The sequence below is a fragment of the Hylobates moloch genome, unplaced genomic scaffold (genome assembly GCF_009828535.3).
Source record: "Hylobates moloch isolate HMO894 unplaced genomic scaffold, HMol_V3 SCAFFOLD_14, whole genome shotgun sequence".
NCBI lineage: Eukaryota > Metazoa > Chordata > Mammalia > Primates > Hylobatidae > Hylobates > Hylobates moloch.
Window position 1 is genome coordinate 68,260,894 of NW_026652289.1, and position 26,675 is coordinate 68,287,568.

Sequence of the window (26,675 nt, forward strand, 5' to 3'; positions counted from 1 at the left end):
TGTTAGCCTTAGTTATATGCGGGAAGATTGACATAATTTTATTAAAATTATTGGTTTTTATTGCCTTGAAATCTTAAGAGATACAATAGGTTTTTGTAAGAAAGCATTTCAGACAGAATCATAATAAGCTTCTTAACTAAATGTCCTTGTTTGTCTAGGAGTGTTTGAAAGAAAAAAAAAATCTTGTTTCCAGAGAGTACAAGCTCTAACTACATTACTGAAGAATTGCTTTTAAACATTCAGGAATTTTTTTTGAAATGGAATAGACAAATTATCAGTTTTTATGGTGACATGTACATAGTATATCATGTGTAGAACCTTTGAGTCTGAAGAGCATAGCTAGGTTGACAGAATAACAGAAGATCCACTTCCAAAGTGAAAAATTCTCTTAATTATTTGGGTGCTCTGAGTATATAATGCCAAATACATGGAGAGTTAGCACTATCTGTATGTCCAAATAAACTTACTGTTCACACTGTTTGTTAGTATATTTTATATTGCTCATACAGTTATAAATGTCTAGTGGTAGGTCATAAACCACTCCAATCCAGTGATTACTGGGTATCAACAGTGTGCCAGATACTAATGGTTTTCATGTTTATTGCCTGACTTTTAAGATCTTAAAAACATCTCTAAAGATAGGTGTTAGTTTTTCAGTTGTACAGGTGAGGAAATTGAAGCTCAAAGAATATGGGTAACTTGTCACCAATCACAAAGCCACTGTTGGAACTAGAATGGAAAACCAGATTTTCCAACTCCAATTCCAGTGCTTTTTCTTCCATACATGCTACTTTCAAAGAAGTATTCACTGATTCAACAAATATTTACTCAACATCTATGTATGCCAGGCACTATGGTAAGCCTTAATGATATAAGGAATACAATGGTGAATAAGACAGGTATGTTTCCTGACTCTAGTGTGTAGAGTCTAAAGAAGGCAGAAAAGATAATAAATGATTTGAAAAGAGGGTGACGAATCAGGTTTACAAAAAGAGAAGAACAAGATCTCTATAGGGCAGTGACATTTAAACTTAGACCATAGAATGGCAAAAATAAGCAGATAAACAAGGTCAGTCCATTTGCATTACTGGAGGATTTTGTGTTTACAAATTTGCGTACTCACTAAAATTTATTTATAACCCCAAAATCAACACTGGGTATGCGGTCATTGGCAGACAAGTATGTGCACACAGCGTCCTAGAACAGGTTCCCCACTGAGGTCCATTGAGGTGATGTTCTGCCCTCTTGTTTCAGCTGTCATATTATAAACAGGTGTCCTTTTTAAAGTCTATTCAATGCCATATTTTTTTAATGTTCGTGCTTTTTTGTTTTGTTTTGTTTTTGTTTTGTTTTGTTTTTGTTTTTGAGACAGTCTCGCTCTGTCACCCAGGCTGGAGTGCAGTGGTGCGATCTTGGCTCTCTCCAACCTACGCCTCCCAGGGTCAAGCGATTCTCCTGCCTCAGCCTCCTGAGTAGATTATAGGCACGCACCGCCATGCCCGGCTAATTGTTTTTGTATTTTCAGTAGAGACGGGGTTTCACCATGTTGGCCAGGCTGGTCTCAAACTCCCGACCTCAGGTGATCCACCCACCTCAGCCTCCCAAAGTGCTGGGATTACAGGCATGAGCCACCATGCCCCGCCCTGTTTGTGCTTTTTGTTGGTAAGTCTCACTGTTTAAAATGATCCCCAATCACAGTGCTTGCTGAAGTGCTGTCTAGTGTTCAAGCGCGAGAAGATTGTGATACGTCTTAATGGAGAAAATACAATGTGTTACATAAGCTGTCTCTAGCCATGAGTTATACTGCTGTTGGCTGCCAGTGCAATGTTACTGAATCAACAATACATACCAAATAAGATGTCTTTAAACAGAAACACACATAAAACAAAGTTATGTATTGATCAGTTGACAAAAAAGTTATGAGCACAGACTCACAGAAACTTAACCCTGTATTTCCTCTAGGATGAATAATTTTGTCTTTTAAAATTCAGTGTTCCTAGGAACTTTATAGAACTTAACTACTTTGAAGAACTAAAATCAACAATGAATGGATAAATATTCAACAACACCATGTGCTGGAGAGGATATGGAGCAACTGGAACTCTCATACATTGCTGATAGGAATGCAAAATGGCACAGCTACTCTGGAAACCATCAAGCATTTCTTATAATTAAATGTATATATCCATCCCATATGATCTAACAGTCCCATTCCTAGGTATTTACCAATATAAATGTAAATTTAGGTTCACACCACAACCTGTACCATGAATATTTATACCAGCTTTATTTTTGATTGCCATAAAATGGAAACAACCCAACTGTCCTTCAATTGAGGAATGAATAAACAAACTGTGGAATGGAATATTACTCAACAATAAAACAGAGCAAATTATTGTACTCAACAACACGGGATGAATCTCAAATGCTTTATGCTAAGTGGAAGAAACCAGTCAACAGGCTGCATAATATACTATTCCAATGAAATAATATTCTTCAAAGGCAAAGCTGTAGGGACAGAAAACAGCTCTGGTTGCCAGGATTTGGGGTGGAGGGTTGGCTATAAAGGGGCACAGAGGAATATTGGGGGAGAGGGGATAGAACTGTTCTGTGTCTTTTAATTTAATTGTGGTTACACAATTAAATGCCTTAGTCAAAACTCAAAGAAGTGTATCCTAAAAAGGGTGAGTTTTCCAATATGTAAGTTGTATTTTAATAAGATTAAAAAATTGAGATCTGAAAGACGAATCAAAGTGCAATTCTTCTAGTTTGACACGGTGACATCAGAAAATACCATTAAAATAGAGAGCACCCTCTATGTTTTACAGTAGTTCTAGTTGATAAAATACTGTTAGTGTAAAATAACCACTATGTAGTAATTTATGTTATACTACGAATTGAGCAGTGATCTCTCTGAACATATAAAGCATGTTTCCTTTTCTCTTGTTTTGTTTTGCCTAAATCTAACATGGTGACAGAAAACAGTTTCTTACTGGTTTTTTGACAAGTGCTGAAATCTGCAAATCATAATATGATTCCAGTATATGCATTATTCATAAGAGGACAAAACTTTTGTTTGATTTGGATTACCCAGTTTAATGGCAGTTGACCTTGGGATAATATAACAAACAAGACAACAGAGCAAATATGATAATATCACTTATCTTGCTCATATATGATTATTTAATGATAGGCAACTGTCAGAAACAGACAGTTAACTGTTCGTGTCCTTGGAAGCAGAGAGACTTACCATATGCCCTCTTTGAGTGTCTTGAACTCTGATATTTCCCTTTCTTATTCTTCCTTGTTTATAATGGCTTTGCTACATTACCTCTGTTATATTTCAAGGAGCAAAGATGTTGTAAATCAAATCATCATTACATTCTGGTTTATGAAAGTCAGTTTCACCACATAACATGTACCTAACCTTTGAAATAATGGGCGAGTTTGGCTTTCCAAGACTATTACGTACTTAAGGCTTTACAACAAATTCAGTAATGCATATCAGTAGTTTCTCAATAATATATACTGTAGCTAACACAAACAAGTCATTCTTTCTCACTTGTATTATATTTTGAAAATTATTTTACCTATATTTTATTTAAGATGTGTTGTCAAAACATCCCAAGGCTATGTATGTACTGTGTTCTTTTATAAATAACAAGACTATGTATCACTGCAGTCACTTAATAAACGTAGACAACAGTTTACTCAAAGTACATTGAAAATAAATGGCTCCGCTTAAGATTATTGTGCTATCAAAGCCATTTGTTGGGTGATTAAAGTAGGTGAACAAATTGCTATATTATATATGTTGCAAAAACTATGAAAAGAGCAGCAGTGAAACAATTTGGAAAAGTAAAAACAGTAAATATATCTTGTGCTTTTTCTGTAGAATATCATGAACTATGAAATCATTATTTTTTACCTTTTTAACAGATGTTTTTGGTTTGGAGTCTTTTAAGAATGTCAGCTTTGATTTGTGTATTTTTTAGTTTCCTTGTAATCCTATCTAACATCCATTAACAACATTTAGAGTTGTTTGATTATTCCAAAATACAAAATAAACTTCCCTCAAGAGTTAATTTGGTATGTAGCAAGTGTTTCTTAAATGTACAAATGGCAACATTGTTTTCCAAAGGATAATTACAACCATGTACAGTATGTTTCCTCATTAGTAGTAATTAAATAATTTACTAAATTGTGCAATAATTCATAATGACACATGCTAACCTTGCTCAATTATAGAAGCCAGTGATAAAAGAATTTCTCGCATACATGCCTGGATGTTATTAGGGTAGTACTTCTTGATTTCTGGAGAAGTCAGCTTGCTATTTTCGAAATACTAAGTAGTGCTGAATTGAAGGACAAATTAATTCAATTTTTGAGAGTTGCAGCATAATGTTTAGGAGTGCACATGCTAGAATCAGTGTACATGGATTTTTTCTTATGGTTCCACCAGTTATTGGCCCTGTCCTCCTGGACAAGTCACTTAATTTCTCTGTGCTCCAGTTTCCTCATCTGTAAAATGAATGTAATAAAAGTACAGAATGTTTTTTGGTAAATGAAATGATTTTTAAAAAGAGCATAAAATCAATGCTTGCCACACAGGAAGTTCCAGGGAATGGTTAACCAGTAGGAGAAGTAGTAGCAGCAACAGTAACAGTATTATATAATGATTGGAAAGCCATTTTGATTTCACAAAATTATTTTTGAGGACACAAGGCTTCACTAGATACTAAAAATCTAACAGGAATTTTGGAACTTCTGACTGGAATGCCTAATTTAATCTACCTCCATCTTACAAAATGTAGAAAGAGATTTTAAGAGAAGAGTGATTTTTTAAAATGTGGATCTAACATATTGAGAAAATTTTAACCTTTTTTATTAAAACAAAAAACACCCAAATCTATTCTTGTTTTAGTGCTCACAACAGACTTCCACAGTGTAGGACTGGACATAAATAATAGACGGACTTCTGAGAGCAGAGAATAGACTTCTGATCGGACACTGTCAGCCCAGATGAATCCCATCCTATAAGCTGGAGCTTAAATGTGAGCATCAAAACCACTATTGACATGTGGCACAACTGTCTGAAATGTCAATAGTTATAAAATGAGTATTTCATAATGCAGAATAATTGATTACTTTGCTTGACTGAACAGGAACATATTTTCCCTGTGAAAGCAAAATAATGCCAGCATTTGCTCCTGGAACGCTCCTAGCTGCGAGATTTGGATTTCCCAATGAAGCCCACGTTACTCTGCAGTCCTTGATCATGCATGACAAAAATAGGAAAAACCATCTGTAACCAGTTATCTTTTCTCCATTATTTGAAAATACATTTTTAAGATAGTTCTTTAAAAAATAAAATATGGCCTATATATGAAGCATCTATATTAATAGAACTGTCTCAGATAATTTTCAGAACTGAAATGGATGAGATACAAAATCAAATAACATTCCATTTATCTTGTTCATCCTAAAATGCTCTGCTTAGCTTTTCACTCTGATGAAATAACATCCATTTCCAGTTTTATTCTTCCTTGGTGTGCTGTGATGTGGAACTCTTTTGCTCTATGTGTTTTATTAAGTGTAATTTAACTTTATGACTATCAAACCAACGATTAATCCTTACAATAAGACTATGAAATAGGCAAGCTGCAAAGAGATTTATTTTCTGAAGCACAATTCCCTTCTTCTACCTCCAATTATTTTTTCAAAAATCATTCTCTGAAAATGTATAGTTTGCAGAGCTTTGTCCTGGGCGCTGTGAGGGAAGGCAGAAGAAATAGCTACAACCTACATTTTGGGCTTTCTCCCCTTCTTCTGTGTATTTTATCTATGATAAATGCTCATTATTAGTTTCCTTGAGTGAGAAATGCATTTTCCGTCTCTGTCCTTTCACAACTGTGATCTTTTATTTTCTTTACTTTTTTAAGACAGAGTCTTGCTCTGTCGCCCAGGCTGGAGTGCAGTGGCACGATCTCAGCTCACTACAGCCTCCGCCTCCCAGATTCAAGTGATTCTACCTCGGCCTCCTGAGTAGCTGAGATTACAGGCACCTGCCACCACAGCCGGCTAATTTTTGTATTTTTAGTAGAGATGGGGTTTCGCCATGTTGGCCAGGCTGGTCTCAATCCCCTGACCTCAGGTGATCTGCCCACCTTGGCCTCCCAAAGTGCTGGGATTACAGGCGTGAGCCACCATGTCCGGCCAGACCTCTAGAGTTTATTCATCTTGCTTAAAGATAAAATCTTAAAAATAAAGGTTGGTTTTGAGCCCAACTTCATCTAATGCCAAAGCCCATTCCAACATACCATGGAGTTCAAGCAAACAAAGAAGGCTTCTTGGAGAAGTAAGCAGACACGGCACAGCACAGAGAAAGGGAAGAAAGTGTTCCTGAAAAGTGGATGGGGAATGATTCTGAAAGCAGTCACAGGATGTTCGAGTGGTAGGGGCCTGCTGCAGTCAGTTCCTACTCCATCAGGCTACAGTTGAGGGGCCTGGTGTCCTGAAAGGTAAAATGGCTTGCCCGATGTGATGTAGAAAGCTAATGACAAGTGTGAAACTATCCTGGACCCAGGATTCCAGATTCTGAGTTCACTTGTATTTCTTGTGTTCACTTATGCATATATATATATATATATAATATGCATGTGTGTGTGTGTATATATATCCTGTACCACTGCCGGGTATAGGAATGGGGTGAGGACACAGCATGGGGACATAAAGGAATGGAGGTCCCTCTTGGCCTTGGTTTGCATTTCTTCCCTTCCTGCCTTGACTGGTGTGTGTGTAGTGAGGCACCTGCCACCTACCTATTCTGTGGAGGTTGCTCAGCTCTGTATGCCTATGAGCTTTACCCTTTTCCTTATTGTGATGATTACAAAACATAAGCCAGTCCTCTGAATTTCCTAATAGGTGTATGAAATATATGGTTCCAGAAATCCCAGAAGCCCTGCACCATTGTCTCCATTCAGTCAAATCTTTCACCTCCAACATCCCATTACACTAATAGCCACACTCATGATTTGCAGTCATCTATCAACTGTTAGTGAGTGGCAGAGTGCTGCGCAAACATCTTTTCAATGGGCAACCAGACATGGTACACCTTTAGGAACGTTTGGACCGACTCATGGAACTCTACAGTTTTCAGAGCACAGGTCAGCTGATTTGTGACCTTCTCAAAATCAGGGCTACTGTCTTATTCTTGTTTGATTATCCATCACAGTGTCAGTATAATACCTACTCAGTAAGTGTGGCTGATTATGAGAAATATGTGTGTGTGTGGGTGGGTGTGAGTGTGTAAAATTGTAGGTGTCTCTTGCCACCCAAATGTAGTCTATTTCACCATATTTCATGGACTATGCATATGTATACGTACATGCATATTTCAATCTACATCTATATTTGTTTTAAAATCATGAATAAGGCTGATAAACCACATTAATCCACTTGTCCCGTCCCCCTTTATACTCATAAATAGCAGAGCTCCTTGTCTTGCTGTTGGCTTCTGGGTCTCACCAGTATTACTCCATTTGTAAGTGTTCCTTTATGAGAAACTGGCTCCTTCTGGACTCAAATTTAAGCAAGGCTGTGATCTCTTCTAGGTTAGTTTGTGACATGTCCATAGCTTCCCAAGTATCCTTGCTTTAGAATTCTCTGGGTCTGACCCTGTTGTGTTTATAGGAAACTTGGTCCCCTGGCTCTATGTCGACCAGAATGGCTCAACTCCTAAAGGTCACAGTGCAGTGGTGGCTAAGGATTCCATTGAATCAAGCTGCCTAGGACCACATTAACCTTTCACTAATCCCTTTCTTGTTCAGCTATAACAAAATTAATTGAATTAGCAAGCAGACGCACACTGGAGAGAGAGACGCAGGGCCTGGGTGAGACAAAACCAAAATGCTGTGCCTCACATGCATCCGCAAACTTTGAAATCACCTTTGTCCTAGGAGCCACTTGCAGATTCGGGATAAATTTGCCAGTCCACTGGTTCTTCATTCTCCCCAATAGCATTATATCTGTGATTTGGGGTGGCAAATTATGAGATCAGAACTTGTGTGGTGAAAAACAAAATATACTCTCATAAAGTCAAGTATCATTTATTTAAACTGTAACATAGGAAGATTGGCACCAATTTACTAATGATACTACAGTCTAGACTCCTGCAAAAATGCACCCGTCTTTTCCCCTAGGTGTTTTTGGGAACAACCTGGCATTAGAAGTGTCTCTCTACTTTCTTGCTAAGTGACAGATTCAGTGTGGAACCCAGCACACAGGAACACCACGTAGGGCTGTGACCATCCTGGGAGACTCTGAGATGAGTTACATGTGTTTATAAGTATGTTGTGTGCCTTCTTTTTCTGAGATTAGCCAACAGAAACCTTTGAGCTGCAAATTAATACATAACAAACTCCTATTCCTGGTAAAGAAGTCCCATTCTGTTTAATTATCTTCATGTAAGCAATATTACTTTACTTTTTTTTTCAGAACACTTGGTAAAAAGAAAAAGAAAGAATATGTTTCTTAGCACTGTGTTCTCCCTCACAGTCGGCACTCATAATCATTTGTTTAATAAAATCCAAACGATTAGTCCTACATATTTATTGCATTTTAATATTTTATTGTATTTCTACATGATTGTATTTTTTTTTCCTTGAGACAGATTATTGTTCTGTCACCCAGGCTGGAGTGCAGTGGTGTAATCTCGGCTCACTGCAACCTCAACTTCCTGGGTTCAAGCAATTCTCATACCTCAGCCTCACGAGTAGTGGCTGGGATTACAGGCATGCACCACCACGCCTGGCTAATTTTTGTATTTTTGTAGAGATGGGGTTTCACCATGTTGCCCAGGCGGGTCTTGAACTCCTGACCTCAAGTGATCCACCCGCCTTGACCTCTCAAAGTGCTGGGATTACAGGCATGAGCCACCATGCCCGGCTTTTACATGATTGTATTTTAATATACAGTGGGTAAAAGTTTGTGCTAAAACATATCATTTATGGCTCCAATTTGGTATTATTGAAGGGAGATGTCCCTTCAATATGGGAGATGTTCCCTTTTACTCCTGACTGATTTGTTTGGTTGGGGCCTTATAGTGTCATAGAAAATGTGCATTTTGACTGGTTAAAAAAAACAGCCTCTAGTTTTTACTCTCAAAGAGCTTTGTGTTAATATAAAGAACAGTAATATAACCTGGGTTAAAAGCTGAAGACATTTAATAGAGGCATGTATTACAAATAGCATCTAGCTACATTGGAAGGTTAGGACTTCATATCTGAAATTCTGTTGCTCATTAGTTGTAGGAAGTGAATGAAATACATCTCTAAAGGGCAAGGTCAGTATTACATTATTCTGGAAATGTCTTTGTTGAATAAATGTGTAAATATTTCAGATAAGTACTTAAGATTATATTTCTATTGGGGACATATCTATAGAATGAATGATTCTACTTATAACTGCAGGAGCAGATGTCATGTTACATGTTGTTCCCAATGACTGATTTCATTTGAAATGATCTGGAAATAAATACTGATTACTAGTGATGTCAGATTATTCACCTTGGAGTCAGATGTCTGACAGACACGCTAGAGCTAATAGATTTGGTTATTTTGAAAACATTGTTTTCTAAAGCAGGATACTGTTTTAAAGTAGCACTGTGAATTCTCCGAGTTGTATATCTGAGTTCACTTGCACTGAGGAGGGAAGAACATACTTAGGAGGATGCAGTCTCCGATGGTTTTGCATCCTTTAACGATACAAAAGAAAGAAGATTGTACCTGGGACCTGCTTATAGGATAGCTTGGCATTAGTCGTTAGCACAAGGGAAATCAAGAACCACATTTGAATGATGGTGTCAGTGTAACTGAGGGGCGTTGCCTCATTGGGAGATATAGTTGCATCATAGGAACATGGTGCGACTTAATTTCATAATTGTAAACATTACAGTGGGTATGGTTGATTCATCTGAAACTCTTTTCCACTTCGCTATGGCTGGACAGCTGAGTTAACATGGGTAGGTCTTGGGTTCACATTTTTATAATTTCTTTTCCTTGTAGTTTTTTTTTGGGGGGGGGGAAATCTTTAAGAAAAATAAACTGTATTAGAATGAATTTATCTGAAATCAAACTTTTATAAAGCCATGGTTTGACTGAAGGACAACGAACTTTATTGACCTTCTAAATCAGAGCGCTGTATAAATGTTTGGAAGACTCAATTTTGCCTTGAAAGGGGGCTGGGGAGGGAATGTATGAATCCTTGTTTTCTACAATGCTGATTATTTGCTTGTGTTTTAAATTGTGGCCCAACTCAGGGGCAAGAGCAACTCACTTACATGGAGAGAAAAATATGCTAGAATTATCCTTGCTTAATCATCATGAATGCAACAGCTAATAGCCATCTGATATTTTAAGTTGTGCGTGGCAACAGACCAGCAGAAAAGCAAGCAGCATGAAATTTCGTGAAGGAACCGCAATAGGTACGCAAACTTGGCTTTTCAGAATTTTTTTCTGTTACGCTCGGCACTACAGACACCCTGACCAAAGTTTTAAACAATGCAGACTCTGGGTATGTAGCATCTGAAATTCATCGTAAAGAGATTGATCTGTAAAATAATAACGTCATGATTTACAGTTCCATAAAGACAGTAAAAAGAATTAAGCTTCAAAGTTTAGAGGGAATTAAGTCTTAGTTGCATGTTAAAATGTACAAAGTTCACCTTTAGAGGTCTTTATTTTCTGTCAGAAATACCACAGTGTTTCATTTTTAGGGTATGAAAACGATAGCTTTTCCTACTTGTAGATGGGTTCTCTGGAGAGAGATGGAAGAGCCTGGGAATTTAGCGGCTCAAATCAGCTGGCAACTGGAGTTCATTTAGGTGATTCACATACAGTTTCCGGCTTTCCTTGCAGGTATCAGTGGTCTTGGACGCGGGGAAGGGGGTCGGGGGGACAGGTGTAGACCAGGACCTTGGTTATTGGTATAACTGCCAATATCCAAGGGTTGCCAAGGGTTGGGTGGGCGGAGTTCCCCCGCCCAGGCCGAGTCTCTCCAGAAAGACTTCGGAGGAGCTTACTGCACTCCCCGGACGGTCCCAGTGGCTTCGTTCTCCACGGTCCAGAAGGGGGCCGTACCTTCCGATTAGAGCTGGGGCGCTCTAGGAAATGAGGGTGACCGTAGCTCCCCAGACCAAACCTGTCTTTTCAACCAACGAGCTGGCGCATGTAACGCCCCCGAGGGCTCCGGGAAGCCAGCGGGAGAGTGGCGTCGGGTTGCGCTCTTCTTGCCCCACCGACTGGGGGGAGAAAGTGGTCAGAGGCGTGTTCCGCGGGGCGCTCCGTGCAGAAAAGCGACCGGCGGCCACAGGTGATCCCGAAGGCGAGGGGAAGGCGGGCGCCCGGGCGAGGGCCTGGGGCGCGGGAGGGCAGGCCCGGCCGGGGTGGGCCAACAGAGCCGCCGCTGCTGCTCACCTGCCCGCGGGGGCGGGGCGGGGCGCGGCGCTGGGGCGCGCCTGCCTCCCGCCTCCCGCCTCCCGCCCCGGGAGGAAGCGGAGGGGCGCGGTGTAAACAGAGCGGCGGCCGTGATGTCAGCCGGTCACATGGAGCCTCTTATGGCTCGGGATGGCTCTCGGCGGGCGGGCAGCTGCGGCAGCTGCTGCTGTGGCTCGGGCGGCGGCGGCGGCGCGGCGGCGGCAGAGGGGGCTCCGGGGTCGGACCATCCGCTCTCCCTGCGCTCTCCGCACCGCGGCTTAAATGATGTATTTTGTGATCGCAGCGATGAAAGGTGAGCCCGGGCGCCCCGCCGGGGCCGGGTGGGCTGGCGGCTCCGGGGGGCGGGGAGGAGGGCGCGCAGGGGGAGGGGTGGGCGCGCCTGCCCGAACGCACGTACTGCCCGGGGCTCGGCGCGGGGGCCCCGCCAGGGCCTTCTGGGCCACCGCCGCGGCGCCACCTGAGCCCGGCCACGGGATCGGCCTGCCTCCGATTGGGGGGCAAAGGCGCAGGGGGTGGATACCCCTCTGCTGCCCCCTCCGGCTCCTGTCAGTCTCCTGGGTCCGCTTGGCACTCGGCGGGTCTCCCAAAACAAAGTTTGCTGGGAGTCGCCGCGCTTCGGGAAGGAAGGGGAGGGTCTGCGGAGTTCAGAGGAAGCCGGGGACGCCCGCGGCCGGTCCCCAGGGCCCGCACCCGGGACAGCTCCGGCCTAGGTCGGGGAGGCGCCGCGGCCGGGCAGGGCCGTGCGTGCGCGTTGTCGCGATGTCATCCCCGGGGACTGGTCAGTGCCCCAGGCCTTGCGCCCTCCCCCTGCGGCCCCGAGCGCCTCAGCAGCCGCCGGCCGGGCAAGTGCCGCAGGTCCGCGCCGTGTCCCGCGCCGTGTCCCGCCGCGGCCACTTCCGAAAGCGCGCGGGCCGGAGCGAGACGGGCGCCTCGAGCGTGCCAAGACGCTCTCGGCGGCCCAGGGAGCCGCGGCGCACCCCCGCTTGACACTTTGGCTGGTGGATGGAGGTGGGGAGGAACTCGGCAGCCCACGGGATCCTCGGGCAGGGGCGGAGGTTAGACCGTGGTGAGGGCCGACGGGCGCGGGTTAGTCGCGGCCAATCCTGCCGGCCCGGCCTTCCGCCCTCAGCAAGACTCCGTAGCCGGGCCGGGGGCGGGAGGGGAGGGGGATCTGGTTGGAAGGAGGACTGGCTCTAGGTCCTCTCAGGTGAGGAGGAGAGAAACCGTGGCAAGTCAGGGAACTTTCTGATTGGAAAGCTAAAGTTTGGAGGTGTGCAGGAAGTCGCCCGTGCTGCCGGAGAAACCGAGACTCGCTCTTGGGACGGTTGTAAACAGCTCTGGAGAAACTCAGCCCGCAGCACGCCGCCCGCTTGTGCGCCCGCAGGTTCCTCGCCGTGGATAATCTGCCCGAGCGGCTTCGCAGGCCCGGCCGCCAGGCTTGGGGATTTAGAGCCCCATCTGTTTGCGGAGGACGCGGCTTCCCTAATGCGCAGCAATTGTGCAGACCCAGACTGTCCTGCGGGTCCTACCCACCCGTGCGGGCGCCAAGCGCTCGTTAAACGTTTGCTAGTTTGGGGTTTTGTTGCAATCTGGAATGAAGGACACCAGTTCGGTATCTGCGCTGGGTTTACTTTCGGATCACCGAGCTTTGCCTTTCTTCACTAGAGATTGGGTGGCATCTCTTTTATTAATTATTAACAGGCCGAAACGTACTGGACGTTAAGATGAGCTGCGTGAGATGAAATCTTTCTATATAATGTGCCCACAGCAAATTTTCTCTTTTCCCCTGTGGCTTGAGGGAAATGGGATTTAATCATTTTTAGAATATGCAATTCATGTAAGTAAAAGAGAGGAAGCCTCCCGTGATCCGCGCTCTTAAGCACTTAAAATTATTTGGGAGGAAAAATTATTAAGATTTCTTACCGACTTCTTATGTTAAAAAATCTGTTCTCCCCCACCTCCAAAAAAACTTCTATGCTATTCCTGCATTTCATTAGCCCTGTAAGTGTGAAACGTCTTAAATGCCCTCTGCAGTTAAAGCATTTTTTGTCTTTAAATTATAAAATAGATTTTGCCATCTGGAAGATGTCAATGCCAGTCTTTATCCACTTTGTCTAATGTAATTTGTGTTGATTGGAGGAAAGGTGAGAGGCTGAGACATTTTAAACTGCTTTCTCCCCTAATGAACAGTAACCACCTACCAAACAATAAGGAAAGTACGTTTTAATATTTTGATTTAAAATTGATGTTTCCTAGTACATAGGCTTTTGCTTTTGTAATTCTACAAAGTGAAGTTCCATACTATCCCTTGCTAATAGAATAATGAGAATCACACATGCTACCCCCACACATTTGTCTTGGAGTGACCTCTGTCTGCCATAAAATAATAGATTCATAGTATTGTGCTTTGAAAAAAGTGCCTCAGAAGTACTGGCAATGCAATTTTTCTATAAACTCAGCTGCCTGAGAGAGAGAGAGAGAGAGAGAGAGAGGTAGAGGAAGAGGGAGAGAGAATCCATCTGGACAATTAGAATATTTCACTTCCAATATCATAATATCCTGAATTTTAATGGGATTATCTTGCTTTGGTGCAAACTTAAGCTGAAAAAGAAAATAGTTTGTGGGAAAGTGAGGAATGCTGTAAATGTTTCCATATCAGATTTAAGAGAGAAAAACTGGCTTAGAATCTTATTAAATACTTCCCTATTGTCTCTCAGTTTTAATAGTTAAATTGGTTCCATGTGTAAGAGAGTTTGTATAACTAGATTTTTCGTGCAAAACAGAAATACTATTTACAATATAGCTTTTTGGTATGTGGATGCGTGTGGACAAGGGAGGAGAGAACAAGCCACCATAAAAGAAAGATTCCCTTTGTTGGCTGATTTACTGATGTTTTTTAAACATCAGTAAATCAGGCCCTTTGAACTCACCAGAGAAGAAAATCCTTCCTCTGCATTAGTTGTCAAATAAGTTTAGGCTTAGTTTCATGCTCAAATGTAATAAATCTTCATTTGAGCAACTCTAGTCCCATCCTTCAATTTTGCTTTTGTTTAATTAACAACAAAATTCCAATACCATTTGGATTGCTTCTTGGGCAAAGGGAGAGAGCCAGCCATAACATTTATAATCGGGGGAGCACTTGTTCTGCTCATCGTAAAAGTGCATTGGCCAAATGTCACGCGGCAGCGGAGTACTGAAAGGAAATGTAAGACGTTCATCAGTTTCAGTAGATTATATACCCCTTTGCTTCATATGAGTGCTCAGCCTGTGTTCATGTAAATGGAGTTATAAGAGCACAGGGAGGCTTAAAGGGAATTTCTGGCCCATAGATTCTTCCTCCGACCTGATTCATGTGCAAATGCAAGACTCCTCACCACTTTGAAAATACTGTATGTGTTGGTAGTATGTCCAACTCTAATAAATACGATTCAGTAGTTTTGAAGAACTTGGCCTTTCTTTTTACCAAATGAAATTGGAATTCGATCTCTGATCTCATTGTAAGGACCCATTGCCTGGCATCCCTTCACTGGGATTTTTGTACCGTTTTTGTTACCTGTGATGGGAAGGATTGGGAGAAGGTGATGGCTGGATCTTGAAAAGAGAAAACCCAAATGGTTGCCACTACTGAGCAGAGTGCTTATCTGGCAAGAAGGAATCACTTCTTTTAAAGACAAAGAGGATTTCTGAATCCATTTATCCATGGGAGGAGGGAGAAGCCTGGACCCTCCATGAAGTAGAGAGTATTTTAAAAGCACGATTTTCATGGGCAGCCTCTTGATTTTATATATTTCAATCACATTACTTGAGATACAATGCAACATCATGCACAAGTAAACCCTTTTGCCCACGATTTGAATTGAGAACCATATAATTTATTTAGTGCTGCCCAGTCATGAAATAATGTAATTTCTAAACAGAAATAGTCATTTAAAAATATACAGTATGTCATCTAAACCTTAGCTCTTTAATATGTAGTAGATATACTTGTAAATATATTAATAATTCTCATTAGTGTCCTTTTCCTCCTATCTTTCCCTCCCACTCAAGTGAAACACAATAAAAATGGATGAGATCAGCAAGGTGATAATTGCAAAGCACCTACAATAGCACCCAGCCACTTTGTTATTTGCTCTGGGGTACCTAGGAAAATAATATTCATAAATGGCCATTTACTGGGGAAAAGAAGTTACTGGATGGATAGATGGATGGATGGGTGGACGGATGGATGAATAGATTTGCAGAGGTAGATGTAGGGTTCAGTTTTAAAAATCTCTTAAATTATTATAGGGATCAACAAAACCCCTTATGTGGAACAAATTTCCTAAGAATACTCTGTCATGGAAATGTTTTCTGCATACATTTTTACTATTTACAGCATTTATTAGTAAGAAATCAAGGCTGCCTTTATATATTTCATATTTAATAATTTTAAAACCATAATTAGACATTCAGAGTCAGCAGCTACACCATTTTTATGTTTCTCTACTTAAAAAATAGTTTTTTCGGAGCCATCCACCAGTGACAAGTCAGGTGTGAACTGACATTTGATAGTATCTCAAAGACCACATACAGACCCTCTGAGGAATGATTTACAAGTTCTGTCTCCCCCATCTAGCTATTCTACTGAAGATAACTCCCTTCCATCCCAACCTTTTGACTCATGAACCGAGAGAGTCGTAGTCAGAGCTTTTACTATCCGTCAGTATTTTGTGTGACATGATAGAACATGATTTTTCTGTTAATTGTCAAGAGTGCTATGTCAAGAGATAGGAGGTCTAAATAGATGGATAATAGCATATACCATCCAATGGGCAAAATGCAAAGAAGCAGCTGAAATCTTTTGTTTCTGGATTTTCTTTTTGGAATGAAATTTGTTAGCCCTCATCATATTTTCAGGAAATAATATGATAACTTTAAAAATCTTTGCTCCTGTCAAGGATTATTATTGTCAATAAACAATAATGTCAAGTTTCTTCCCTAGGTTTTCCAGTTATTTCATTTTTTAAAATGTTACTGCTTCTGAAGTTTACTAGGCATTTCATAAACAAATAGGGAGATGGTGCTAATCTATATTTATTTTGTGCTTTATGGTTTACAAACACTCTTACATCATTTAATCCTCCATAGAGAGTCACTGATAGTCCCATATTTTTTAGCTGAAGAAACTGAGGCCCACAGAGGTTGCGTTATAGCCTAGCTTTTCTATCTGATAACATGGTGAAACAAGAACTACAACTCCTAATTTCTATCTTCATGCCTCCCCTGGAGGAAGCTGTGAAAAACGTCCTGGATATAACTTTGTCTCTAGTTAGTGGAAATTATAACTCTGGCATTTATATGGGAAAAAAATAGATCCAATTATGTAATGCTTTGCTGAGCCTAATATCTTTAAATTACTATTTAATAAAATCAATTTGGTACAAATGGGGTTATTCTTATTTGCTTATCATTAGCTCTCTTCATCCATGATTTTCATTAAGTCTGCTTGTTGTAAGAGGATATGAGTGAAATGTAAGCATTAATTTCCTCAAGAATACAGAATACCATGAAGTACAGCTAACCTGTATAACCAATCGCCATTATGATAGAATTGAGAGATATATCTATATGTTCCACTTATCCTTAGGCAAAGGGAACATTCACAAATGCGTCTTCTAATTTTAATATGACTTTGTGTAGTATAAAGCTTACGAATTCTCGTGCTTGTGAGTGCTGTCCTGTTTGTTTTCATGACAGCTTAGGGGCATGATTATAGATCTATTCTTGAGAAATCGTTTGTCTTTTAGAAACTCACGTGAAGTCTAAAAGTTTACAAGTAGATCTGAAAAAGCTCATTTCTCACTTAGTGGGGAATGGCCTTAATGACTGCTGGATTAAGGTGTGTTTGTCTGCAAGCAAATACGGATTATTTCAGTCTCAGACAAAACCTTTAAAGTCACTCAGATGAATGTCCCACTGGGATTTGGACCCTGCCCACAATATTTCTGCCAACTAGTTATCTGGTTATGCTTGAACACCTCCAACCGATGGGGAACTCACTATCTTTAAAGGTAGGTTATTCCATCTTGAATTAGAAAAGCCTTCTTATATCAAGCATAACTCTCTCCTTTGTACTTTTAATCCCTTAATTCTGATCCTTTCATTTGGGGCTGTGCAGAACACATTTAATACATCTTTCAAATGAAAGACTGTCAGTCATTTGAAGACTAGTAGTGTAACATACACACACGCACGCGCGCGCGCGCACACACACACACACACACACACACACACACACACCCCTCTAATACGTAATCTCTGCTGTCCCTCTCCAGTCCTTTTTGCTGTAAGTGTGGTTCTGCCTTCCTTGGTCAGTTTCTTTCTCAAACACACTTCAGTTTGCCTAGAACCACTTGAAATTTTGATGCCAAAAATGGACCCCAAGTGCCAGTTGTGATATAATTGACTTGGCACTTAACCCAGCACATAGTAAGGAGGCAGCCATGACTTAAAGATGAAAAACTTTTGTTTTAAAATTTTAAAGGTAACATCAGCTAGCTGTATCTCTAGCACTTCTCACCACCAGTTTTTGTGATATCATTGTTTGTGAAAGTGGACTTTTGAACTGTTTAGGAACACTTTTAGTTCCATTTGAAGTTGATTATTAAGTATCCAGGAAAGTCAAAGATACTACAAAAATAATTAAAGGAACATTAGAAGCATTTGAGGTATTTTTCTGCTGCATGTCAGATATGAGATAAGGCTGCCCTCTAGTGGTTACTTGCCCATGGAAGGCTAAACCCATAATGGTGCCAGTGAATTTCCCATCAGGCTAGTGGGAAGGTCAAAGGTTGTAGTTATTTTCTTAATTGGAATGAGACATTCTACACCAGATTCAAAAGTTTAACTCGTTGTTTTTCATGGTTATCAGAAATGTAACTGGAAGAGATACTGAATTTTAAAAGTTTGCTTGGCAGGAAGTAAAGGAAAAAAAATTTTTAACTTAAAGCTGATTTATTTGCTATTTGGCCCAATATTAAATTTAAGTGAAATTTGGTTTGTGAGTAAACAATTGTTATGACATTTTTAGTAATCCTTGTATTTTTTTAAGTTTCAAACTCCATTCTATTTCCCAACCCTTGAATATTTTTTTAAAAAGAGGTTGTCATTTGATGAGCTAAATTCAGCATTTCCCCTTTTTAAATCTAGAGCTTTTCTTTTTCAAAAATGATAAACATTTAGAAACAAAGTAAACTACAGTAGCTCTTGGGGGGTAATAAAACAATTTTAAACATGGATGAGAAACTATTAACCCCTTGGTTTCTGAAGATTTATGGTTAGATCATGTGGTTCACTTAAGTATATACAGTTTGCCTAAAAAATAAGGTAGAGGATATGTCAGAAACTCTGCATGAGGTAGCGACAAGCATTCATTTGCATTAATTTTTAGGATAAATAGATAATACAAGTGGATTGTGGATTTGGATTTTGGTGTTACAACAAGTGTGAAACAATGGCAAAACAATCTGATTTCTGTGTTGGAATCTGAGGAATGAATATAGATCTTCCTATTTGCTTAAATGTTATTTATTCCTGGTGCTACACAGAGGTATAAGAATGCACATTTATATGAATTTTGCATTGCTGAAGAAGTCAAAGCTGATCTGAGCTAGAATAACCAGGGTAATAATAATGACAAATAATCATCAGGCTTGTAAAGGATAACAGTGCTTATGTGTTCCTATTAGAAAGATGAAATTGCAGCATTTCATGAAAAAGAAGAAAAAATAAAAAGCAAGGAAAACCTGCTGTTTAAACCTTTCTATCATAGAAATAAGGTAGTGGTTCAGAAGTGAAGACTTGTGGTTAAGTTTCAGATCAGTTATGGAAGCCAACCGTTTTACAAACTGCGCCACCCAGAAGTGTGATTCTTTCACCACATGAGAAGTATTCTCTTTTTCACAGAATGTTATTTTCATTTTTCAGTTGTTGGAAAGGTTTTTTTCTCCTTCTTTTTATTTGTTTATCTCACTTCAAATCTTCTGTAGAACACTGGGTGAAAATAAGTAAATAAATTTGTTTCAGCAAATACTTAAGTGCCTATTGTGTGCTAGGTAATTCAGGTACCACCTTTGTGCTTTTATAATAGGAGCTGAGACACCTTCCTCCCAATCAAGTGTCTTAAGCCATGAATCAGCGTTTAAAAAATGCACTGAGAAGTTGGCAGCCACACTTAGTCAGAGAAGGCTGCTTTATGACTGTTGGACTTACACATTTGCATTTGCTATAAGCTACATGCCATTTAAAACAAAGGAGATTTTTGTGACATGCCAAACAATGCAGTGAAATGTTAATGTAACTGGATAAAGTCAAACCCTATACTTACGGATGAACATGATTTGCTTCCACATAAGCCATAAGTTCTAAAATCCTGCCTGAAACAGTGGTTCTGAAACTGTAGAGTACAACCCATACTCCAGAGAGTCTTAAGAAGGCAGATCCCTGGGTCTCACACAGAGTTTGATTCTGTCAGTCTGGGGTGAGGCCTACAAAGGTTTGTATTTACACGGCATCCCAGATGTTTCTGATGCAGCTGATCCTTAGGCCTCACTTTGTGAAGCTCTGTTCTAGCCTGTCAGAGCCGGGTGGACCGCAGAGTCCTCCAGTCCTTTGGTGGTTCCCAAATGTCATTGATCTTCACAGTCATCTGGGAAGCATTTAAAAAATGAATGCCGTTCTCCAGCAACACCTGCACAGATCCTGCTTCCAAAAGCCTAGGGGGAGGCCAAGGAATCTTCTTTTGTAAAAGATCCTCTCGTGAGGATAAGACGGGTTTGGGAACCACTGCTCGGGGCTAACCCTTTCCTCTTACTCATGAGGAAAGGGAATCTCAGAAAGGTAAATTATATTAAGGTAACCATTCACTTCTCTTTAGTTCACTCCCTTCAGCATGGAAGAGGTGCCAGATGTGAGCAATTTCTGGCATTGTTATTAACACACCTGAAATATTTTTCTGTTAACTTTGGCCACGCTATCAACCAGCATACTGAAGAAAGTGGGCAGACTGTTCCCTCAAATCTCTTACCCCAAGTGGCCCAAACAGGAGAGAACCCTGAGGCTGTTTTGGTGCTGGAGGCTGCTGTGAGACTTTTCAAATACTATACTCCTTTTTGGCATAAAGCCTTGTCCAGAAGCCCCAGCCTCTGCATGTGACATAGACACAGTGCATTTTAGCCTTCAGTGTGTGCCTGGACTGGGTCTTGCCAATACTGTGACCACTTAGCAGGAGCAGGCTAGGAGTCTTACTGCAGAAGTCAAGGCCAACTCAGTGGAAACAGTGATGTCTTTTCAAGGTTGCTTTATTTAGCCACAAAGTAAAGGTTTCAGTGCCCTGGAAGCTGATCAGTGCTTCCTGTTTAGCACATGGCCTTTCTCAGGCACTGAGCATCTGGTGTGTATCTGCGAGTGTCCAGGCTCTGGAGGTGACATCCAAACAGGGGAGACCAAATGCTGCCTTCGTGCAGCTTAGATTCTAGTCTGGTAGGATAGATCAAAGTAGACTTCCTCTGGCTGGTGTGGAGAAGGACCACCTGCCCGCTTCCACACTGCGACACCAGCCCCCTTTTTCTTTTGAAAATGGTGGCGTAGTATCTCATTATTGTGGCAGATGTGATGCTGGCGGCCGAAGGGACAGCAGTGATCATGTCAGTCTCTGGTCTCTGTGAGTGTACGTTCTGGTGGGAGAGGTAGGTAATACTTAAGTAAACATATCAATGAACTAGATAAATGTAGGTAATGACAACAGCTAGGCCAATGTAAAAACAGTATAATGGTTTAGAAATGCTTATGGCCTCATGGGTCAACATCAGGGAACTGAATCAAAAAATTTTCCCAACTGATGGTGAACATTTTGTAATAGACCTCATAGGTCATCTGCTCCCAACCTGGTCTGCATATTAATCTACCTGGAGAGTTTTTAAAAGATATATAAGCCTAGGCTGTGCTCTTACAGATTTCTGATTTTATTGGTCCCAAGGTGTGGAGCTCAAGTATTGCTACATTTTTAAAGATACTCAGATAATTCTGGTTGAGAAACCTCTGAAGCCCAACACCCTCACTTTGTACATGAGTCACCCTGTCCGCAGTGTAGCGAAACAATGTTGAGTAGTGGAAACCCCCCTACATAGGGTGGGGGAAGATGAAGATATGGGTTATTGTCCCAGATCTGCGATGCAATAATTGTCAGGTTAAACCTCAGTTGTTCACTTTCCCTGTTTTTAAAGTTAAAGGGTTGGACTTGGTAGCCACCAAGATCTTTTCCATCTCTACCGTTCTATGAAAGTGTTTCTGTTAAAACAGAAACATGGTCTAGTTTCTTGTTTGAGACTTGGGAGAGGCAAACAAATACCTCCTACTTTCCTTATTCCCTGTCTCTACCCTTAATTGCTATACGTTCTTCCATCAGCTAATCAGTTCCTTTTGGAAGTGAAAATTTAAGGTAGAAAGAGGTAATTACTTTATGCTATTTAAATAAATTTAAGAACAAGCAAGTTTTCATTAATATTAATAATGAATATGCCCAGACTTAGTTCTAGTAAATTACAGTCATACCTTATTTATCAAATTATAGCCCAAAGCTTTTTCTGTTTTTGATGGTTGATTTAAAACCAAGGGGCGGGGGCAGTTGTTTAAAAATGGAAACCATGGAATAGCCTTAACCATTGCATACCATAGTAATTTTATTCTTTACCAAATATTCCAGGCCAGGAACCCAAAGAAATTGAGTCTCTCCCAATGTATCGTCTGCAGTTTATTAGCAAGCAGAAACAATGTATCTCTTGTGATGCCATCTTATTTTATAAAAAAGAAAAACAGAACTAAGCTCCAGCATGAAAAAATATCATTTAACTTCCTAATTTGAGACCTGGCATCTTTAAGAACTTGGATTTCATTGAAACATTTATTCAAAAAGACAGCAGTTCATTATAAACCAGCATGGTGTGATGTAAGCACCTTAAGTTTATTTCCTTGTGTGGAATTTCCCAGTGGGGTTTGATAATATTCAGCAGTTTCAGAAGCGATAAAGGAGTTTGAAAAGAAAATCTGATGGGAGCTGGTAAATGAAATTAGAACCATATCTTTTTCAACAGGGATCTTTAAAGATTTGCATACTGCCTATTTTGTATATATCTAAGAAATTGTACATACATTGCATTCACAGCCACGTTTGCCCTAGACACAAGATTATGAAAAATCATCCTCCTCTAACTTAAGTTGCATCCATAATAGCAAGCAACTTTTGAAAATGATATTGTTTAACAAAACAATTGATTTGATAGAAATCCATTTCAAAAGCTATGTTTCCACCACAAGCAAAATCTTGTAAAACAGAAGCCTTTTGTTTCCACCATTGCAGAGAAACAAAGTTGTTTAAGATGAGTTAAGATGTCTCAGAGTTTTGGCAGTCTTTCTAAGCCCCCTGCTGCTGTTGCGTTCAGAATCCCTTTTGAAGTGGCTTGGAAGTTTCTATGCAATTTCAGTGGCTGCTTAGGGGAAATATTGGCTAAACTACTCATTTCGACTGTTAAGATGGATCAAGCGTTTTCAGAATGTTTTCGTTTGCTAGAAATATGTTTTGCACTCGGGCTTCTCTTGTTGAAGACGGTTGGTTACCAGCCATCTGATGATGCCTCAGGGTGTTTACAGAAAATGTGGGTGCTGTAGTTATATTTGAGCACAGCCCTCCCCCAACAAAGATAGTGTGGTAATCAGCAGGAATGTGAAAACATGTATTTAAGGATTGATGCTTGTAAAAGAGGTGCTGTAAAGAAACATGGTTGTTCAGATGTAAGAAATGACTGACAGCTCTCCTTGTAGGCATGCTAGTAACAATAAAGTCTAGAAGTTCAACATCAAAGTGATCACAGCTTACTCCACCAGTGACTTGCACATCAAAGAGGGAGCACAAGACAAAGGAAGTGCACTGAGGTATGTTTCTGCCTCATAGCCAGATCCTCAGGGGGAGCTCCCAGAGCTCCTTTCATGAATGCATAGTGATTTTTGCAGATCAGCGTCTTCATTTCATAAATGACCAGGAATATAAAGGCAGGGCAAATGAACGCCATAATTGCTCCCATCACTTTAAGTTTGGTTCAGAAAGATTCATCACAGGAGTGAATGGTCTCTCTGGTTTCCTTGAGTGGTGAATTCTATACCAGTGTGGGCAACTCTAACTTCACCTAATATAGTACAGGGAATTATTCACAAAATAAGAGAAAACAAAGTGGATACATTTCAAATTGGTGGATTGGAATTATGCTTGAGAACATAAAACTGGACCTAAGTTAGTGCAGTATGCCTCTTTTTTCTTTCCTGTTGATTGCTTAATTTTTTGAGATTAACCTTGTGGGTGGATTTCTGCTGAATCAGGTGTGCATTACTTAACAGGTGTGTGTGATAATGAAATTTAGACCTGTTAAACCAGCTCTTAATTAATCACCAGATCTATGCTTCAGTTCTCCAGCTCAAATCATGTGTACTCCAAAATGCCAAAAGTAGAACAGGAAGAAGAGTCTGGGTTTGACTTTCTTCCCTCTCTCTTGATATTACATTGAAAATAAAATTAACCATGCAAGTATTATGAGTGGTTTTAAATAATGTGCTTTTTTTGCTTGCCTTTGAAATTTAAAGTTCTTTTACAGTTCATCTTCAGTAATTTACTCATTTTTAAATGTTATTGAAAAATAGTAGTGCTGTGTGTAGTCATTAATAAATACAAAGCAGCTTTCTCAAGGCTCTAGGGAGACCTAATAAACACAACTGTGTTACTAATTGATGCTATACTGAGCTGACAAAAGTAGTGCATCGGTAAACAGAAGTTAGAAAGCAAGAAGTTAAAGAACTATAGGGGATTATGTAGACATCAAGGGTTGAAAATTATCATAAGGCCTCTTTAGGGGAGCATTAATTTGCATGGGGCTGAATTAGGACAACCAATTATTTCTGAGGACACTACTAAGAGCTCATCCAAAATACCCCCAAGGTGAAAGGTTTGGGAGAGAGTTGGGACTTAGGTGAGATGGAGGGGGGACTGAGCATGTCATATTTCCTATAACTCATGGTAGTTCAATAGTTTTCTCAATAGCATGTTAGAATAGCTAGCTTTCTTTGTTAGGAGAAAATGCTGATGAAATCAAGAGTACTGTAATTTCTTTGTTCTATACACACAATTTATGTTGAACTACCACAATGGAATTTTTTGTTAAGCAGGAAGGGCAGGAGAGTGGAGACAGAAATAAACCTTTTAAATCTTCTTTACGTGAACCCCACAAGGACATAAGCATTTAGCAGATTAGAGACTGTTTGGATTTATAGATACTATCCTCTATAGTAGTGGTCTTCAATGTGTGATCCAGGGACCCCCTGTGGGGCCCCAAGGCCCTCTCAGAGGCTCCAAGAGATAAAAACCAGTTCCATAACAATACTGAGGCATTGTTTCCCCTTTTTACTACGGTGACCATTTGTATTAATGGTGCAAAGCATTGGTGGGTAAAACTGCCGGCACCTTAGCAGGAAGCAGGACAGTAATGCCAAGCTGTACCAGCAGTCATGGTATTCTTCATTACTGTGCAGTTGCTGTTAAAAAAAAAAAAAAAAAAAAGCTGGGCGCGGTGGCTCACGCCTGTAATCCCAGCACTTTGGGAGGCCGAGGCAGGTGGATCGAGCACAAGGTCAGGAGATCGAGACCATCCTGACTAACATGGTGAAACCCCATCTCTACTGAAAATACAAAAAATTAGCCGGGTGTGGTCACGGGCGCCTGTAGTCCCAGCTACTTGAGAGGCTGAGGCAGGAGAATGGCGTGAACCTGGGAGGTGGAGCTTGCAGTGAGCCGAGATTGTGCCACTGCACTCCAGCCTGGGCGACAGAGCGAGACTCCATCTCAAAAAAAAAAAAGTTTCATTTAAGAATGTCCTTGATGAAGCAGAAAAATTTATTAACTTTATTAAATTTTGACCCTTGAGTCCACACCTTTTTAATGTTCTTTATGACAAAATTGGAAGTTTGCATAAAGCACGTCTGCTTTATACTACTAAGTACCATGTCTGTCTCCGGGTAAAAGTACTTGTGTCATTGTTTGAGTTAAGAGCTGAACTAGCTGTTTTTTGAATGGAAGGCCACTTTACTTAATAGAATAACAGACTATAATTATTCAGATGTGGATATGTTTCATCTATTTTCTCAAAAATGAACTTTGAGTCTGTTAACTCCTGAAAAACATTTCACAGTATTTACTGCCCATTCAGGCAAAAATCTGAATTTTGGAAAACTTGTATCCAACCCCATGAATCTGACAGCTTTCCAATACTTAACAACTTTTCTGATGATATGGGTAGTGATATTAATCAACATAATTCCTTGATATAACCACATCTAATAAAGCGATGTGTCAAAATCTGGAAGATATACAAAGCCCAGTGAACCAGTAGTTTCCAAGTGACCCATGGATGATATTATACAAATATGTGTAGGTAAATGATCCACTCAAAGTGCAAAATATACCGGTGTATTTTAATTTAACAAAGTACAAAAAGTCAGTGATGTGGCTTCAGGTTCCATATTCTAACTAATCCTTAAGAAACTACCACTTGTTGAGTTTTAGTGTAGTACCACAGAAGAATATCCAAAATTATCTGAAAAGGCTATTATAATACCTCTCCTTTTTCTAGCTACATATCTTTGTGAGGCCAGATTTTCTTCACATACATCAACCATAAGAGCATAACACAACAGATTGAATGCAGAAGCAGCTATGAAAATCTACTTGTCTTCTTTTAATAGCCAGATATAAAAAGATTTGCAAAAATGTAAAATAATGATATTCTTCATGCTAACTTTTTGTCTTATAAAATATACTTATTTTTATATGTTAATATGTAATATGTTTATTACTATTATTTTAAGTTGAATTATAAGTAAATGGTGTAAATGTTCCCAGTTTTAACTTCTAATATGGTCATGACTGATGTATAACCTACGAAAACGAAAACAAAAGCAGTTTGCAGCTCTTTTTTTTTTTTTTTTTTCGGAAACAGAGTCTCACTCTGTCACCCAGGCTGGAGTGCAATGGCGCGATCTCGGCTTGCTGCAACCTCCACCTCCCAGGTTCAAGCGATTCTCCTGCCTCAGCCTCCTGAGTAA

General features: G+C 40.3%; 1 protein-coding gene and 1 long non-coding RNA gene across 3 annotated transcripts in view; one reads left to right on the plus strand and one right to left on the minus strand.

Moving 5' to 3' along the window:
- Nucleotides 1–26,675, plus strand: part of RORA (RAR related orphan receptor A) — a 729,290-nt gene that overhangs the window by 622,857 nt on the left and 79,758 nt on the right. The window contains exon 1 of one of the 2 annotated variants that reach the window (XM_032175266.2): nucleotides 11,645–11,787. The exons of the other annotated variant lie outside the window; for it this stretch is intronic. Within the exon in view, the coding sequence (XP_032031157.1) occupies nucleotides 11,757–11,787 (31 nt within the window). The 5' untranslated portion in view covers nucleotides 11,645–11,756. Of the gene's footprint in view, nucleotides 1–11,644; nucleotides 11,788–26,675 lie in introns of those variants that run through there. 2 annotated transcript variants of the gene reach the window in all.
- LOC131381116 (uncharacterized) overlaps nucleotides 20,835–26,675 on the minus strand; it is a 94,304-nt gene continuing 88,463 nt past the window's right edge. Inside the window, exon 5 of the long non-coding RNA XR_009209587.1 lies at nucleotides 20,835–21,208. This is a non-coding gene — a long non-coding RNA (uncharacterized LOC131381116). The remainder of the gene's footprint in view (nucleotides 21,209–26,675) is intronic.